The following is a 19575-nucleotide window of genomic DNA, read 5'->3' on the forward strand; positions in this document are numbered from 1 at the left end:
ATACAAGTATAAAAACCCAAATCTAGTTGACATTTGAGTTCAAGCATTTGCTCTAAATCAATATGTTAACTCATTGACAAGTGCACAAATTCGTCCAAGTAGTAAAGTAAAACGGAAGTCCGAGTGTTGAGTTCACAAGGACTTTGTACTCAGAGTTGTGTATATCCAATTTTCAAGCAATTAATGAATTGATTCAAATATTTGTGATATGAAATATTAAAAGTAAATTGACATAAAATTAAACTAATTATCCAGCACGTGCAACGCGAGAAAAACAAACACTCGGAGAGGTGAAGTGACGGTTGATGCAGAATACGTATATGTTGGGGCTTAGCCCACCAAAACTACTTTTGATGCAATGTTAACGATTTTTCTCTATTTAATATTATTTCAATTATTACTTACATCTACTCATATACTCTAGTCATGATTCCTCACACGAAAGAACCTAATTTACCTAATTTCTCTCATAATCCCTTAAGAGATAAACTAGTTAAATTGCATTATTAACGGAGATGCATAAGACAGGCTAAATAACACCATTCTATCCCTAGAGATGAATTATATAAATGCTCTTTTCCAGTTCTTAAGAGATAAACATTTTTTCAATGCCTAAACCCTAAAACATAGCATGAATATGGATGATCAAGCCACAATCATGAGAACAAGCACATAAAAGAGACAATGAAACCGAAATAACATTATATAGATAGTAAGGATCATCACATCAAGAGTGTTTGGTTGCTAAACTCCCAACAATGAGTGATTTAACCTCTCATTGTCATGAGAGGCTTACAATTATAAAAAGGGTGAAGAGGAGTGAAGAAAGTGGAGAAGAATAGAGATAAAGGGAAGAAATGACTCCTAATGATTAATTTTCAATCTTCTTGCATGAACCTTAGCCTTTGTTCTCTGTGGGAAACTAAATCCTCCCTTTTTCCTCACTTAAAACGCAACTCTATTCTGTTTTTTCGTGACCTCACGCTAAGCACGACTGTGCGCTAAGCGAGGAGTAGGTGATCACGTGCTAAACGCGCGACTCACGCTAAGCGCGCCTTCACGTGATATCAAGCTTCTTCATGTGACTTTTTTGCGCTAAGGGAGTGCTACCCGCGACTGCGTCGCACTGAACACGTATAACACACTGAATGAGAGTCTTCAAACCTTCAACTTCTCTTCCAAACCTTATTATGTGTTTCTACAAAAAAAATACACCACCAAAACAGTATGAATTTACCAGTTTAAGCACCTATTAGACAAAATTCAGATGGTGCCAAAATCCTAATGATTCACACAAAAAAGAAGCAATAAAAAAGGGAAAATCCGATAATTTTTACGTGACTAATTAGAAAGTATACTTATGCACAGCAGTTATCACAGTAGCAGCTTCATTCACTCGACCACTTTCTATGAGACCCTTTACAAGAATCTCAAAGGTCTTGCTATTCGGATTGTACCCTTTATTCTCCATTCTTCTAAATTGATCTAAAGCCAACTCAATCTGATTGGCTGCAAACTACACCTCCAACAAATAATTCAAAGTGTCGACCGTGGGTAACTCACATGCCTTCACCATCTCTTTATAAACAAACAAAGCATTTTGAAAATCTCTACTCTCCTTCCACAAGAGCACCCAACAAAACATTAAAAAGTTCAATGGGGGGCCTATAACCAACCAAATTCTTGTTCACTAAGACAGCAATAGCTTCTTCAATGCCTTACAAATGTGTTAACCAATGCCATAAGAGCTTCTTCAGCACCAGGGCACCTATCCTTCACCATATTTTCAAAAAAACCCCTCATTTCCAAAATTTCCTAGCCATACCCAGTTTCAAAATTATCCAAAAATATGTGTGGGAAGTGTGGTGAAAACTCTTCTACCTTGAAGCCCATTTGAATATCCTCACTGCTGAGTTCAAATCACCTGTACAGTCCATAACCCTGTTTAAGTTATCGAGGGTAAACTTATTTTCAAAAGGTTGAGATTTTGGTCGATTTCAGATGAATCCTTGGGCATAACAATTCCGGGGGTTTTTGAAATGTCTGCAATACAACTTGAAGAGAGATAAGCCCATCTGAGGAATCGAGTGGGGTGTGTCAAAGATGGGAGCTTTATTGCCATGGAACTAAGTCAAAGGATAATTGAAGAGAGACAAAGAGAAGGAAAAATTGAAATCTGACCTGAAGACTGAGAAGGATGTTGTCGCCAATCATGTATGGAATCATGTATGGTGTAAAGTTTCAGAAGAGTGAGTTATATAAGTTCTCAGGGAAACAAAAGTATTTAAGTTGTGTATCATGAATTTGAAATTTGAAATCTTTGATTAAACTAAAATAATTTGATGTCAATTGATTGATTCACATGTTTAATAATGTTTTCTTGATTGATTACTTGCTTAAAAGGACTTTTTTAGTTTTCTAAAATAAAAAGATTTAAAAAAACTAGACTAACTTTATTTTATTTAAGATGCTATCTTTGTTTCCTTATAATAATAAAAAAAATACAAATATTTTATTCTCTTATTTTTTAAAATTAAGAATTCAACTATTAATCTTATATGACATGGACCGTTAATAAAAAAAAATATTGACCTTTAAATCATTGATGTGACATTATAATATTAATTTTTTAAATTATTAATATGATTAGTAGGAAATTTGATTTAATAAAACAATTAATTAGAAATTATTAATTATTAAAAAAAATAAGAGAGTGTAAGTTTGCATATTCAGTTATTGGGAATAAGCTGATAATAAAAAGTCTTGTGAATTAAAGAAAATAATTGCAACAGGAGATCTCATGAACAAAACTAATATATATTTTGCACTTGTAACATAATGGGAAACAAACAAGACTACACAAAGTTCACGTTAGTTTCAATTGTTAAATAATTTATGTTTAAAATTTATTTCAATTTAATTTATGTTTATTACATATATTTTGAGTTATAAAATATAAAAAACTTTAATGTAATTTTCCTCTATCTATTTTCATAAATCCACAATTTAGATCTTCCTATTTTAAATTAAGATATTTAATCATTTTACACTATCCGTACATAATTTATTTTCTCTAAAAATTATATAAAAATATTAAATAACCACATGAAATAAGATCATGTCTCTTCCAAGAGCATCTAAAAAAGAATCTAATAGTGATTCTAGATGGACTAAAATGAATGATTTTTAAGTATAAGACTAAATAGTATAAAATTTATACAATTATAAAGATGAAATGAATATTTTTTCCTTTAAATAAACAAAGTGAACATATATAAGCAAATGCCACCTTAATCAAATTGTTTAGCAAACATCAAATTCAAATTCATTGATCGGACCTTGTGTATGCAAATTATGCTCAGATAGCTCTAAAACAGCTTGGTTTCACCTAGCTATGATGGGCTGATGGCATCAACATTCATCCAAGTGCCAAGTAACTAAAATGGATGATATTTAAGTATAAGACTAAATAGTATAAAATTTATACAATTATAAAGATGAAATGAATATTTTTTCCTTTAAATAAACAAAGCAAACATATATAAGCAAATGCCACCTTAATCAAATTGTTTAGCAAACATCAAATTCAAATTCATTGATCGGACCTTGTGTATGCAAATTATGCTCAGTTAGCTCTAAAACAGCTTGGTTTCACCTTGCTATGATGGGCTGATGGCATCAACATTCATCCAAGTGCCAAGTAAAAATAGTGATGCAATTGTATCTCCCAAGGGCATTGGATGGAATACTTCAAGAAGATTGGACCAGAGATGTAAGAGAAGACCCTAAGGTTCTCATGAGCCTTAGGATAGATTTTGGGCACTTATCTTTGTACATATTATATTAGGATTTTATTATTTTTGGGCCTTGTATTTAGGGCTCCATAATGTAGGTAGGGTACCCTAGAAATGTAGGATTTTTCAGCCCTTGTATTTTAGGACACTTAGACTAGTTTTTGTATTAGGGGTAATTTTGTAATTTCACATGCATTAAGTGAATATTTGATGTGTGTGTTGACAAATAAATTTAACTGAATTGGGAGAAACCCAATCCAATTAAATTTTAGAGGGGGAGAAGAGCATTTACTTGCTACACCTCATTGCCACATCATATAGTTACATTTTGTGCATGTCCTTCATGCTTTACATGTCTTATGACACCTAAGCACACTTAGTGGAGAATCTTGGACTTGATCTTGGATTAGTGGGCTGAACCATAGCTAAAATTCACTAATCATAATTAGTAAAATTTTGGCTCCAAAATTTAGCTTCACAAATTCAATTTCAAACTCAAATGAAATTTGAATAGAAATTCAAATTTCCCTCTAATTTTGTGTGACACTTATGCTATAAATAGAGGTCATGTGTGTGCATTTTTTCAACATTGATCATTTGAAAATTAAACTTCAGATTTCAGAGCTCTTTTAGAGCACAAAATTTCGTGCTCTTCTCTTCCCTTCCCTTCATTCATCTCCTTCTTCCTCCAAGCTCTTATCTATGGCCTCCTATGGCGGTGAGCTTCTTCTAGACTCATATTCTCCTTGAAGTGACGTCTTCTCTCTCTTTTCCTTCTCCATTCCGCTACAATTCATCTTCCAAGAAGCAAAGGAATCCATTGATGAAGAAGATCATAGGCTTACAAGCTCCAATGGAGCTTACATCATGTGGTATCAAGAGCATCTTCATCTAGGTGATGTTCTTTTGCTTCCTCTATCTTTTTGTTCGGTGAATTCTCTTTAATTACTTGTTCTTCATCTTATTCTCCATGTATATCCTTCATTGTCTTGTGATTTGGTGTTGTTAAGAGTATATTAAAAAAATCGATTAAATCTTAGATCTACACTTGTTCTTGCATTTCTATGGTTCAAATTTTGTAGTTCTACTCTTGAATCATATTTTTGTGTTGATTTTAGGTTCTAGCATCTTTCATTCATAATATTTTTGTACTAAACCTTTAGATCTAAATTTTCTTCCAAAATATTGATTAGAAAAAAAAACACAAAAATCTAAGTGTAAATCACTTAATCCATGTTGTCTTAGAGTCATGTTTAGCCATAGTAATTGTCACATTATGTTCTAAGTTTGTGTTGAATTTTTATTTCGTTTATTGAATTCTAGATACATTTGTTCATATATTCTTGTCATTCTTAGCCTATCTTTTGAATTTTGAGTCTAATTCATGCATGTTATTTAGTTCATAACATGTTCTAAATCAATTCCTAGAAGTAGTTTTGTTGTTGAACTCTTTTTTTTTTGTTTTCTCAGTTTCCTACATGATGCTTATGATGAAGTTGAGTTGTGGTTGGATTTGTGAATCAAAATAAGTCTTAAGCTCTCTTGAATTGTGTTATTCAAGATAATTGAGCATAAGCAAACACAAATTGTAACTATCCAAGCCTTAAGCAACATAAACACTACTCTTGATTTCTAGGTTGAAATCACTGGTGTTGGCAGCTTGAACATACGAACTTGTATAAATTATTGGGAATTGGTCACTACGTGTTTTGAGCTGAAATTTTTACTTAATTTTCTAGACATCTGGACCAAAATTATGAAAAAAGAAACAAGTAATTTGGATTAAAGGAAAAAATAAGAAAAATCACACAATTTGGTTGAAAAATCAGTGTCCAGGAAAAAAAGTGAAATGAAAATGTGCTTGTTGTTTTGGCTCAAAATTTGTTCTATAATTGGTGTCTATTTTATATCAATCCTAGTTCTAAAATTTTAATTGAAATTATTGTGAAAACAAGTGTCAAAATTAGAGGTTTCTTGAGTTTTTTTTTTTGTTTTTCTACTCTACGCTAGAGTCATTCTAGGTTTCTCTTTAAGTCCTAGCTTGCTTTTGTGTGTTTTTCATTGCTTTAATTGTTGAATAATCCTTGAAAATTTGTTTTTTTAAAACTCTATTGGTTTAGCTTTCATTTCATTTTTTTTTGTCTTTGATTATTACTTGTCTCTTTGTTTCCTTGCTTGTGAGTTGCCATATAGAGAATTGAAAAGAAGGATTGGTGTCATACCTTGAAGAATTTGAGTCAAAAAGCAAAGGGTCAACCACCTTAAGAGCTATTGGACTAAGAAGCACTCCAAATTGAGTGAAACACCAAAGAGAGAATAGTCACCACAATTAAGGACTTTTTTTTTGTAATTTTGTAATTGACAATTTGCTTTACTTTCAAATTTTGTAACAAAAAGGTTTTTCATTGGAAGTAAGTTGGAAGCCTCCAATAGGTCACCCTACTTCCATTTGTGTGTAATAATTTTTGGCAATTTTCCCTTAGGATAGTGAGTGTTTTATTAGGAACCTTAAATGAGATCATCCAATCACTCTTAGGATCCGCCTAGTTTGCATTTCTTGCACTTTAATTTCTTGCTTACTTTCATATCTTATTTCCTTTATCCTCCATTGTCAAACCGCCTAGATAGCTTGTCTTTTACCAATTAATTTTTACCTTATCTTTCACACCTCTTTTAGTGTTTATTTTGGCTAGTTTCATCTATATTTTCTTTTACCTTTTGTTTTCAAACCCCCAACAAGAAAGAACCATAACTTAGGAACCAACATGAGTCATCATTCATCTAGTGTTAATGGCGAGGGTACTAGTCACAAGGACTCTCTATCTAGAATCTTAGATGAGTTAAGTTCCCTCAAGTTATGGAAAGAAAAACTAGAAAAAAAAAAAGGAAAAGAGAGGGTAAAAATAAATCAAGATGAGAGGGAACAAATAAGTGAAGAAGAAAGAAGGAAAATACTAAAAGAGTTAAGAAAAGAAAAACATGTCTCTTATAGTAGTCCTAACTCTTGTAAGAATCTAAGTAAAGAAGTTCGTGACTATTATGAAGGAAGACATAGGTCACATCTTAGACCTCACTCTCATAGGAGAAAAAAGGAAAGAAAGTCTTAAGAGGCTAACATTAACCTCTCATACTTCCATGGGAAGGACAATGTAGAGGCTAACTTAGATTGGAAAATAAGGGTAGAACAACAACTTAAAAGAATGTCTACTTCAAAATCTTATGGTTCTCACTCTTATCCAAAGAAAGACCAAGGTCAAGGCATCTTAGGGGTGACACCTTGTAAGCCCAAAGATGATAAGGGGAAAGACAAGAGAAAAGCAACCCCTTAAGGCTAGTATGCAAGAGAAGACTAGCTCTATGAAGTGCTTTAAATGTCTTGGAAGAGAACACATTATTTCTTAATGCCCCACTAAGAAAATCATGATTATAAGGGGTCAAGACATTTATAGTAGCCAAGATGAGGCTACTACTTTATATTTCTCTAGTGAAAGTGAAGAAGCAAAAAAGGAAGAATCTAATAAAGAGATCCACCCCCAAGAAGAAGGACAACCTTTAATGGTTAAAGAGGAGTGTAAGGAGGTAAATGTCTCCTCCAAGATGTTAGTTAAGAAGAAAAAACATTTTAAAATAAAGACAAATATTAAAGAAATTTCCCCTCTTAGACAACCTCCACATTTTCTCCTTTGTAAAAAGACACTTGTTAGCATTGTCACACCTCTTAAGCTTAAGTTTATTCCTCAAGTAAAGGAGTTGTTGGATGAGGATTTGGTTTGCAAGAGCTTAAATCCTTGTGCTTTATTGGTGCCCAAAATAGGTATTATTAGACATCAAATTCCTATGATAGGTGGAACGATGAATGTGTTGAGTGGTGCAACCCTCTTTTGTAAAATCACTCATGCACCCAAAATCTTCATGATTTGTGTACATAGGGACTCATTAGGTAGGTTTGTTCTTATTTTTTTGTTTCAATACAAACTTAGGTGCTCATATGGGACACCTTAGGTTTGTCATAAATTTTTGTAGGAATAATCAACATGAAAATAAAGAAAAAGTTATTTTTTATTCCATTACTTTCCTTAACTTTTTAAATAATGATCAAGGGCTTTCTGTGGACCCTAAGAGAATAAAGGTCATTTCTGAGTGACCTACTCCACCATGTATAAGAGAAATTTGGGACTTCAATGACTTAACAAACTTTTACAAAAGGTTTGTCTCATATTTTTCTATACTTGTAGCACCATTCATTGAGTTGGTGAGGAACTATGTTCTCTCATGGGAAGATGGTCAGGAAAGGAATTTTCAGTTTTTACCCTATTCTAACATACCAAAAATCACTAATACATATATTTTTATATTCTTTTTACAAGTGTTGAGAAAAGAATTCCTAAGTTTCAAGAACCTATGGATTTGAGGTCAAATCATTTTCAAGGGGGAGGGAATAATGCAATCGTACCCCCCAAGAGCATTGGATAGAAGACTCCAAGAAGATTGGACCAGAGATCCAAGAGAAGGTCCTAAGGTTCTCATGAACCTTAGGATAAATTTTAGGTTCATGGACTAAGTATGAATCCACTTATCTTTGTACATATTAGATTAAAATTTCATTATTTTTGGGTCGTGTATTTAAGACTTCATAATGTAAGTAAAGTACCCTAGAAATGTAGGATTTTTTAGCCCTTGTATTTTAGGACACCTAGATTAGTTTTTGTATTAAGAGTATTTTGTAATTTCACATGCATTAAGTGAATATTTGATGTGTGTTGACAAATAAATTTAATTGAATTAGGAGAATCCCAATTCAATTAAATTTTAAAGGGGAGGTGAGCATTTACTTACTACACATCATTGTCACATTATATAGTCACATTTTGTGCATGTCCTTCGTGCTTTACATGCCTCATAATACCTAAGCACACACTTATTGAAGAATCTTGAACTTGATCTTGGATTAGTAGGCTGAATTGTAACTAAAATTTATTAATCATAATTAGTAAAATTTTGACTCCAAAATTTGACACCACAAATTCAATTTCAAATTCAAATGAAATTTGAATAGAAATTCAAAATTTCTCTCCAATTTTGTGTGACACTTATGTTATAAATAGAGGTAATGTGTATGCATTTTTTTCAACTTTGATCATTTGAAAATTAAATTTCAGATTTCAAAGTTATTTTAAAACACAAAATTTCGTGCTATTCTCTTCCTCTCCCTTCATTCATCTCTTTCTTTCTCCAAACTCTTATCCATGACCTTTTATGTGATGAACTTCTTCTAGACTCATCTTCTCTTTGAAGTGACGTCTCTTCTCTCTCTTCCTTCTTCATTCCGTTATCATACATCTTCCAAGAAGCAAAGGAATCCATTGATGAAAAAAATCGTAGGCCTAGCTCCCATGAAACTTACATCAAATAGGGTCTTGACATAACAAATTAACTTTCAAGCAAAATGAAAAAAAAAATAAAAAAATATGGCTTCACCAAAATGCAAAAAACTGTGACTATACTAACATTAAACAATTTACATTACAGAAAACACATTCAAAAAGATAAGATAGACTATTTGTACACAAAGTTACTAGCATTAAAAGAAAATACAAGACAGCAGGACCAGAGACCAATTGCCGACTGAATGACCCAAATTCCCATTTCAACTTCGACAATAACATTCCAAAAGCCAACTCTAAATAAATAATAAACATTAAAAATCACAGCTCTATAAGCACCATCAACACAAGAAATATAGTAGAATTGCCACCTTTGGTTTCACGATCATTCATTATTTCCAAAAACTCCATATCGTGATTTGTTCATAGTGAAAATCCACCAGAAACATGCCTTGTGCATGGGTCAATATAGTAAATCATGAGCTTCAAGGATAAACTTAAGAGTACAGTTTCCTCCAATCCTGAGCAATTTAATGTAGTCTGTCTGGTAGTTACGGCAACATTTTGAAGATATAACCAATAAACAATAGGCTATACAACAGTTTCTGGATTGCATTCGACATAATCCTTGAACAATATGATTTGGTAGACCATTTCTCAGGTGATATACAAACAACACATCACCTAACTTGTGTGAAACTCAAGATACTTCCAGCAATGCATAGTTGGCCAATATCCTGGATGCTATTAGGAGGCTTAAGTCAAAGGATCCAAGGAGTTTAGTTCAATAAGTCAATCTCCAAGCAAAATGTGAGTAACAAAATAAGCAGAAGGGCATATTGTTTCCAAGATAGATCCACTATGATAGTATGATGTATAACAGACCATAGTGGTTGAGAATTTGTAACCTCGGCAACCGGAAGAGACTTTAGAGTTTTTCATGTTTCAAGTTTCATATTTTGTCCAAAAGCTAATTTCATTTCTCCCTTGGGCAGAACTGAAGAACCCTACCAATAACCACGCTAGTAAGATGTAGCATTCAAGGTACTGATCATACTACAGTTCATTATTTACTACCTACCTTTGATTCGCATTAGAAAAAGAGATTTATTTAGATCATTCCTAGTTTCCTGGTCCAACTGCCTTTTAATATATTCAGTAACTCTTTCATTTTCACTGCATGCCTTTTGAAGCTATGGGCATGCTATGTCCTCTGAATCAGAATTGACCTCAGTAAGAGTGATGTTAAGTGGTTGCCAGCCAGATTGTTGATGCACAATCCATTTTTTAATGGTAATCAACATGTTCAAAATCTGTAGGACATCACCCAAAGCATGATTTTTCAAGCACATATTTCTAATCACAATACCTGCTTCATACCTAAAGAAAAGCCAAATATAGACATATAAGATGAAAAAGGAATTTTTCAGCAAGTGAAAATAAACTAAATTAGAAGATCCTTACTTGCACTGAGTACCCATTATGACTAATCTTCCAGAAGGAGTTGATAGGAATTTTTTAATTTCATTCCATGTCTCTTTTGAGTGCTTCTTAGGATTACCACCTACAGGGCTTACACACTTCCAAACCTTATCATTCTTACCAATAAACAACTGCAAAGCACCTACATTCTGCTTCACCACCATCTGCTGCTCAATAGCATTCTCCAGAGCCTTCTTGACGTCTGTGTTGCGGTGCTTGGGATCTCCACATCGAATGCAATCTGTTATATTTGCCTCAGTTGGCATAATTTTTTCAATTTTTAATGTGTTCAAGGCAAGTAAAACAACCCCTATAAGACCTTGGACATATTCAGAAGGTTTAGGGCATCCTGGAGATCCCCATATACCATTGCCAGGAAGGTTATTATTACCCATAGTTGTCAATGATGTAGGTTGGTATTCTGGACCATGTGGATGGCCATTATACAATTGTTGTGTGTTCTGTACCATATGTCCAGTTTGTTCGCCAATTGACTTTACAGGACTTGGAGCATTATTGTTAGAACTTTGTTTCAAGTCTCCATTCCATTGTTTAACAGGGCGTGGATCATGAGCATTACTAGGATATCCAGAAATTTTCCGATTGCTAATATTTGGTACATTAAGTAGTGGTGCTGCAGAGAAGCTGGGTCCACCAGTTCTAGGTGGCACTACTGAAGTTGCAAAAGTTTGGGGATTTGGAGAAAATGAATTATTTGGTATAAAAGGAGGTTGCAAAGGAAAAGAGTTTGATCTTAATGGCTGTGAATGTAGATTACCATTCTTGCCCCGCATTTGATCAGGATTGCCACAAATAAAATTTGGGGTAGATCCACTTGGGGGAACATTATGGGTATAGTTGCCAGTTTGAGAAGAATTTATATTGCTATAATTTTCTGGAGCTGGATTCAGGGCCTTGGGTCCATTTGTTTTACTTGGATTTCTCCCATTCGTTTTCCCATGATGTCTAGAATCAAGTTGCCTTCCTGTGTTTGGAAATTTCTGATTTCCTGCATGAACTTCTGAAAAGGAACCCATGTGCTGTGGTATCTGAACAGCATTAGAGACAGGAATAGGTAAGGTGTCTGAAGATGATTGGATGTTATTATTACCAAGTTGTTGTGATTCACCATTCATAAGAGGGGGTCCTCCAGCCAAGAGACTAGTCCAAAGCCACACACTCTTAGCAGCTGCCACTAATGGTGCAGAAGCTTTCTGAGGTTGTGCAAGAAGGATATTATACTTCCTGAGCCGCAACTGATGAAGGGCATTGGAAAAATCTCGATCACCAGAAATTAATAAGTAATTAGCAGGTGCAGGATTGTCCACTGCCCAGAACAGCATGTCAACCAGAATCTTCTTGTCACTTGCATCTTTAACGCCTGGAAACAAACATGAAAACGACAAAATCAGAATTCGAAAGTTTCACAATATCATCAGGAAAACAAATAAATTTGCAACAAATCATCCCAGGAAGGCTCGTAACACGATAACAAGGTACTTCAAAAGAGAAGACTATAACAAATCAGCTAATTCATTTGCAACCCCTCGTTATGATAATTATTATAAATAAACATCCACCCGACCTACACTAATGACTGTTCAAATTCCATCTTCAAAAGATAAACATGATTAAATTAAACACAAAGAAAACCAAAAACAAACTAACAAGACAGAGTATACAACTTACTACCGGTATAAACAGTAGAATTGAAAATAGATTTCTCACAATTAGAGATAGTTATAAGCGAAAGTAAGTGTCGAACTCCTCATTTTTTTTTCAACTGAAAACATAGCTTTTAATGGATCTGATTTAAACGGCGTCGTTTGATCAAGGAAACAATTACAAACGCCGTGTGTTAGTATAATAATAAGGCTTGGTAATTGGAAACATGACAGCGCAGGGTTGCTATTCCCGAATCGGAGTAGCACGAATTACAGAATCGATGATAATAAGTACACAAACAGAAAAACAAAGAATTGAATAGAATATTTGGATTGTTAGAAAAACAAAGAAACCTAAGTCAAAGCGGTGCATGCGAGAAGAAGAAGAGATGGATACAGACCGGCGGGGACATGGTTGAGGGAGATGCCGGTGCTGGAGAGGGCATGCTGGACGACGGCAGTGATGCGAGTGGTGTCGCCGTAGGCGGAGATGGAAACGGGGCCGCAGTAGTTCGTGCGAACGAGGGCGGAGCTTATGTTCTGCGCGATGGCGTGGGGATCGCATCCTTTCGGCACGTGACAGTTCTCTATGTCCCACCACACCGACGTCTTCGCCGTCGAGTACTGCGCCTCTGCCTGCGCCGTCGCCGCTCCGCCTCCTCCGCCCATCTTATCTACAATTTGATCAAGTCAAAGCGATTCTTAACTTATCGTTACGGTTATTACAATAGCAATAGAGTCTGTGGCTGCCTAGGGCTTATTAAGAAGGAAAGGAAAGGAACTGTGTGTGATTTGACGTGTTTACCCCTCGGATTCGGAATATGGAACGAAGGACGTGATTGGAAAAATGGGAATAGACTTGACTTTTTGTGCAGTGGACTTGCCCCTGACGGTAAGGTAAGTAAGTTATATTCCACTACCCTCTTTCGGGTCAGCTTCCCGTGTGGGACTTCGTCTTTTTATTTTTATTTGTCTTGACCATTTCTCTCTTCTTTTTCTTTTCTTTTTTTTTTTTTAACTCTGCCTGTCTTTTTTCTTTTTATCGTGTTCTGAAAAGTCGTGAATTATTGTGAGTTTATGACGCGGAATGCTCCTGGCTTTCTTTTTCAATGGCCTGGGTAGGTGTGTTGTTGATGATGATGAAAATTATTTTTCGTAGAGATTAAGTTTTTTTCTAGAGCAGTCTGTATCTCGTTTACTATGTGCGTATTTGTTAATACACATAAACATAAAATGTAAATTTAAAATTAACAGAATTAAAATATATATATATATATAATTATTAATAAAGAGAATTACTCCGATTAGTATACATATTTACTGTTCCTAATTTATCATTCAACTATTTTTTTGAATCACTCACAATTGATAGTTATTATCTATAATTATTATAAGTATTATTAAAATACAATTATCCAATTTGGTGTACACATTTGCTATTCTTAATTTATTCTTGAATTACGAAGGCTCTATTCAATGGACATGTGCTGTGGGAAGCTACTCAAGTAGTCGACCTATTGGACAAGTAATATCGTTCATATCCTTTGATGTTGCTCCTTCTTTTATTTGCAATGTCTTGAGGGCGGATTGTTCTTGTATTGCTTTTTCCAGAGGCATTTAGTCCTCAATAATTTAATATACAGAGAAAAAAAAATGGGTCCCCACAACCCCTACAACGATAATCAGTTCTTCCATGAGTCTGTCATCCATTTTTTAACATAATAAGATGACATGGTTGTGATGAAAGTTATTAGGGTTTTTTGAATATTGGACAGTAGTGCATTGTTCTCAATACTATTTTGAATGATGAACGATGAACGGATGCCTGCTCCTTCCTTCCTTCCGAATTCGAAAACTAAATTTATCGGTATAAAATAATAGGTGGCATTTTGATTGATATCATCTACGAGGCTTTCACATGAGGACAAATATCCTATTGAACGAGAAGTGTGTTTCATCGAAGGTATTACACTTTAGTATATCATATATGCTAAAAAAATCCATAGTTGATCCATCACAATTAAAAGCATAATTTCAAATTTTCTAAATTATATCTCCACTTCTTTTTTTAATTTAAACATGACTAATTTGTTGTGTACGGGCATCACGTTTCAATAGCTTGATTAACATCAATATTAATAGTCTAAAGGTGGGAATGGATTGAATTTAAAATCCAATCCATATCCAATTAAATGAACATATCCATATCTAGTGTTGGATTTTTAAAATGATTTTGGTTCAAAACCAATTTTAAATAAATATCATAAATTTGTGTGTTTTTTTAAAATAAGGCTGAGAAGCAAGAAGGGGAATCCCAATTAGGTTGGCGTGTCCCCCAGAGCCACACTCAGCAACTCACCTCATAATTCATTAAGAAGAAGCAAAAAGAACAATTTTTTTTTTTTTTGGGGGGGGGGGGGGGGGGTGTATACCAATACCCAAAAAAGAAACAAGCAAAACCTATAGTTAGACAAAGAACATATATTTCTAAGAAACTTGCCCATAACAAAATTGGGGATTGAGTTCCACCAAGAATAAGTATGACAAGAAGAAACTCCAAAGTTAGCAAGCCTATATGCATAAGAATTTCCCTCCCTAAAGATATGAGAGCAAAAAAATATTGTATTTTTACAAAAAAGACAAACAATTTTCCCATCTTCTTCAAATGCTCCAAGGGATATGCGACGGGTTCTTAAAATGTTGGATGATTAAGGTGGATTCACACTCAAGCCAAGCATGAGACCAAGCTTTCTCCTTCACAATATCCAACGCAAGGATAACCGCCACAACCTCAGCATACAACATAAATTGAGTCCCAACATAAGAGGAGAAGCAACCCAAAACACCTCTAGAGTGATCGCAAAAAATGCCACCAGCACCTCTATGACCCGAGCAACCTCTAGCAGAGCCATCGGTGTGCATTTAACTGTTCCCAAGACACTTCATTTATCAGTTGAGCTTTGGGAGGATGAATATCAATAAAGAACCTCTTAAGAAGAGAAAAATATGCCATAGAGTGAGCCAAGTGTCCCTTCCAACGAGATAAGTAGCTCCTAAAATAAGAAGACAAACAACCTCAAAAAGAAACAATGCAGTCAACAAACAATAGTTGGTTCCTGCAATGCCAAATAACCCAAAAAGTGTTTATTGAAAGGGATATAACCACATCCTTAGCTTGGCTGTTATGGGACCGATTCATAGAATGAAGCAGCGATAAGCAAGAGTTAAGGTTGATTCTTATATGGAGAATAGATTGCAGCCAGTTCCAAAACTTTAAAGAAAAAGAGCATTTGAAGAATAAGTGTTGGGTGGACTCCTCAAATGTACCACAAAGGCAGCAAAAGGAGGCTAGAACACAACCCCAATTTTTTAAGTGTTCGTTAGTAGGGAATTTATCGTAAATGCCTATCCAAAAGACAAAGGATATAGAAGGAGGGATAACGTTATACCAATTTGCCTATGGGACATTGAGGCCTCAAAAAATGCTTTGCCAGCTTCAATGTTAGAACCCCTTGTCAGCTGGCCTCCAAACGAGTTTATCATCAATTTTAGAATTAGAGAAGAACATTTTATTGATAGCATCTCCCAGCAAAGGGGCAATGTCATTAAAACAATTTCTAAAGTCTTAAACAGAATAAGAAAGGAGGTGGTGCATGCCTTGGGGGATTTGAAGGGCATCTAAAATAGAGCCTTCCATACACCAATTATGATTCCAAAAATTTGACTTTAGAGCTCAAGCCCATTACCCAACTAATGTTGTCCCAAATCGTGCTGAGATGATGCTTCAAAGAAGGCCAAATGGAAGACTTTTTATAGGAAGCAACCTTAAAATTACTTATGAGGAACCGAGCATGAAGGAAGAACGCCTGTTGATCATTAGAGTGGTTGAAATTCTAGCATAATTTCACCATGGCAACTTCACTGATAATGGATAGAGAGGTGGGGCTGAGGCCCTCTTCTTCAATGAAACGACAACAATTTTTCCATGACTGTAACTAATTTTCTCTGATGTATATCACTTTTCTAGGTGAAGTTTTTGATCCACCTCTCCAGTTGCTTTAGCAACGCTTTCGGCCGAGAGTAAAATTGGAAGAGCAAAATTGGCGTTGTATTTTTTTAAAATGTTTAAATATATTTTTTATTCAGGATAAATGAATGAATTTTGTTTTAGATTTTTGATAAAAAAAAAAAGTTTATTTTAGATCTTTAATAAAAAAAACTACATTAAATCTCTAATAGAACAAAAAATATTTTTTTATCCTTATTATTTTGTTTTAGTCATTCTAATATATATTTTTTATTTTGAATCCCTAAAATTTATATATTATTTGTTATTAGTCCCTATTAAGTATTTTTTAATGGGACTAATGCAATATGCAGGAATAGATTTGGATAGACTTACTTAATGTTGACTGCAGAGACTTAGACCCTCAAGACCTTTTTAAGTAGAGTAAGGTTCACTTGGGAATGTCCTATTAAAGATTTTTTTAATGAAACTAATACAAAATAAATAAAATATTTTAACAACTAAAAAGAATATATATATATTAGAATGACTAAAACAAAATAACAATGCCAAAAAATATTTTTTTTTGTTTCATTAATTACTCCATGCAATAGATATTTTACTTATTAGAGACTCAAAATAAAATTGACTAATTTATCATGGATGGAAACATATTTAAGTTTTTTTAATTATCTTTATGATTAATATTCTCATACCTCTTTTAATTGCATGCTAGGATATTTAATTAGAGATATTTTAATCTAATAATAATAATTAATGTAAAAACATTATTTATTGATTCTTATAAAAAAAGATTGAATTACTTTTTTTGTCATTTAATTCATCTGTTAGCTGAGTTTTTATCTCTTTTTTTAGTGTGCTACTTTTTATCTTAAAAATTATTTTATATATTAACTCAACTCAAAATTTACAGGGGTATTCCACATCTTATATGATCATAAAAAAATATCACCTCAAAGTTCAACATATAAACATTTATTCTTCGTTAAAAAAAACAAAAAAAAAACCAGTGTACACAGGCAGAAAATTACTATTTTACCTTTTTTAAAATATCAAATTTACTCTATTTTAACAAGAATTTACGGAGAACATCTCCACATGTCAATTATCATATGTAATTTTCTCAAAGCCAATAAATTATTTCAAATATTTTTCTATAAATGAATATCACAACCGCCCAAAAATAGAGTTTTCACAAGGAAAATTGTCAATAAATTTAAAACAATTTTCTAAATTTGCCAAAAATATTTAAAGTGGTTTGATACTGTAGCATATTGATTACGCATAAAACATAATTTTATAATGGACCATTGTTTGAAAGATTATCTTATAATGGACCATTATTTTTTGTTTAGGAGTAATGGGCCATTATTTTATTGAGCCATTATTTGCAATATCATACATGTGGCAATTCCTTCCTGTAATATGATCCTCTCCCAGGCGACAAGTTAACAGATTCGATTGATTGGAGATAAGAGGGAGCCATTACTAGAGTAAAACAAAAAGAAAATGCGGTATGCCTTATCATTATTTTTCTGATTATATTAAGAAATAATATTTTTATTATTTAAGATATTAAATTTATTCATTTATTATTTAAAATATTTTTAAAAATATTTCAAGATATTCTTTTAATAAGTTGATAATATTATTGTTGTTATTATTATTATAGAATATTGTTGGGCATTCAGAGCCATTGCATCAGTGAAGTCATGACAATCTTGTTGAACTATCGGAGCAACAAAAGTAGACGACAATAGCAAAAGATGTAAATATTGTGTCAGCATAAATGAAAATGAAACATGAAATTGACACGTTGCATTGAGTTGTTGCGCCAACAGAATTGCTGAATGGGTTGTGCTAATATAAGTGACGCAACCACTTTTGGACAGACTTTTGATAGCGTGTGTGTAATGTTGACCAGTTAGAAAGGTATTGTGTCATGTCAGCAACCCTTTGCTCAAATGTCCTAAGTACAATGTATTGTGCCATTACTACCGGCGCAATACATACCTATATAAACCCCCCTCCCCCTTCCATCCACACACACTTTCTGGTACATTGTTTTCGTATATTTCCAAATTTCTTTCTCTCTATATTACATGGTGATAACTTTGTTGATATTTCTTCTATGGGGTGAAAATCAGTAATATATTTATTAATTTATTTTTATTAATTTATATTTATTAACTTGTATTATTTTTTGATGTTATTATTATTAATGAAAATTGTTGATGACATTATTGTTTTATTTTGTAGGTTTTATTATAAAAATGAGTTCTTTGATTATTGTTCTGGTTTATTTGAATGGAATAATATTTCAAAGTGATGACGGCATCACGTTTGAAGGCCCTAAAAAGGCTATTCAAATTAAACGTGGTGTAACTTTTGACGGGTTAAAAAAAGAATTTGTGATAAGGTAAAATTAGATAAAAATGAAAGTATATCTGTTATGACTTGCCAATTTTTAGTTGCAAGTAAATATATTGCATTGCAAATTTGTGACGACGAAGATGTTGAAACAATGATTGAAAGTTTTCAACAACAACAAAAAATGGATGTCATTGAATTGTGCGCTGAAGTAGATGTTGTTGGTGCTTCTGCGTTGAATGTGACAAATTCGCTATTATCATGTAGGAATAATATAGCTGCCAATGAATCAAAAGTTCTAAGATTTGTAACAAATTTAGATGAAGATTCTGACGATGATGATTATATGATAACTAATTCATATGTTGAGGATTCGTTGGATGAGAAGGAAGATATCAATGATATATCTGACACAGATGAAGAAGCTGCCTGCATGATCCAACCCCTTACAATCATGCAACCAAGAGAAGGTATATTTAATTAAATAATATTGTAATCTTATAATATTTTAATCTTATAATATTTTTTCGTAAATAGTATACAGAAGAGGCTCGTATTGGTATATAGTTTTAAACCATTAATGGAAATTAAATAACACTAAAAGAGACCTATTTTCATAAATACTTTTGAGAATGAATCGTATATTAAGATTTTTTTGCAGGTGGAAGTGAGACTACATTTTGGGAATCCGCTTCTCATTATAGTAACATTATTTGGAGTCATCCTAATGAAGAAAACATCTGTGGTTTCAATATGGCATCAACCTTCAATATTGGCCAAGAATTATTTGTTGACATGGAATTTCAAAGCAAAAATGCAGTGAAAAATGCACTGCAACAATATGTTATGAATGT

The 19575-nt window shown here is 33.3% G+C and overlaps 1 protein-coding gene across 1 annotated transcript; it reads right to left on the reverse strand.

Moving 5' to 3' along the window:
- Positions 1-9277: 9277 nt before the first annotated feature.
- LOC100794384 (uncharacterized) lies at positions 9278-13074 on the reverse strand. The gene is made up of 3 exons (XM_003535264.5): positions 12726-13074; positions 10643-12041; positions 9278-10558 (listed from the first exon to the last, which is right to left on the reverse strand). The coding sequence occupies exons 1-3, from the start codon at positions 12991-12993 to the stop codon at positions 10372-10374; spliced, it is 1854 nt and encodes a 617-aa protein (XP_003535312.1). The 5' UTR covers positions 12994-13074; the 3' UTR covers positions 9278-10371.
- Positions 13075-19575: the final 6501 nt, after the last annotated feature.

Source organism: Glycine max, chromosome 10 (genome assembly GCF_000004515.6).
Source record: "Glycine max cultivar Williams 82 chromosome 10, Glycine_max_v4.0, whole genome shotgun sequence".
Lineage (NCBI taxonomy): Eukaryota > Viridiplantae > Streptophyta > Magnoliopsida > Fabales > Fabaceae > Glycine > Glycine max.

Excerpts from the sequence above, each read along its gene's own strand:
- LOC100794384 (XM_003535264.5), bottom strand. The coding sequence starts at position 12,993 with ATGGGCGGAGGAGGCGGAGCGGCGACGGCGCAGGCAGAGGCGCAGTAC. Across the intron at positions 12,042-12,725 it reads CCTCAACCATGTCCCCGCCG|GCGTTAAAGATGCAAGTGAC; the intron begins GTCTGTATCCAT and ends GTTTGTTTCCAG. Across the intron at positions 10,559-10,642 it reads ATAATGGGTACTCAGTGCAA|GTATGAAGCAGGTATTGTGA; the intron begins GTAAGGATCTTC and ends GCTTTTCTTTAG.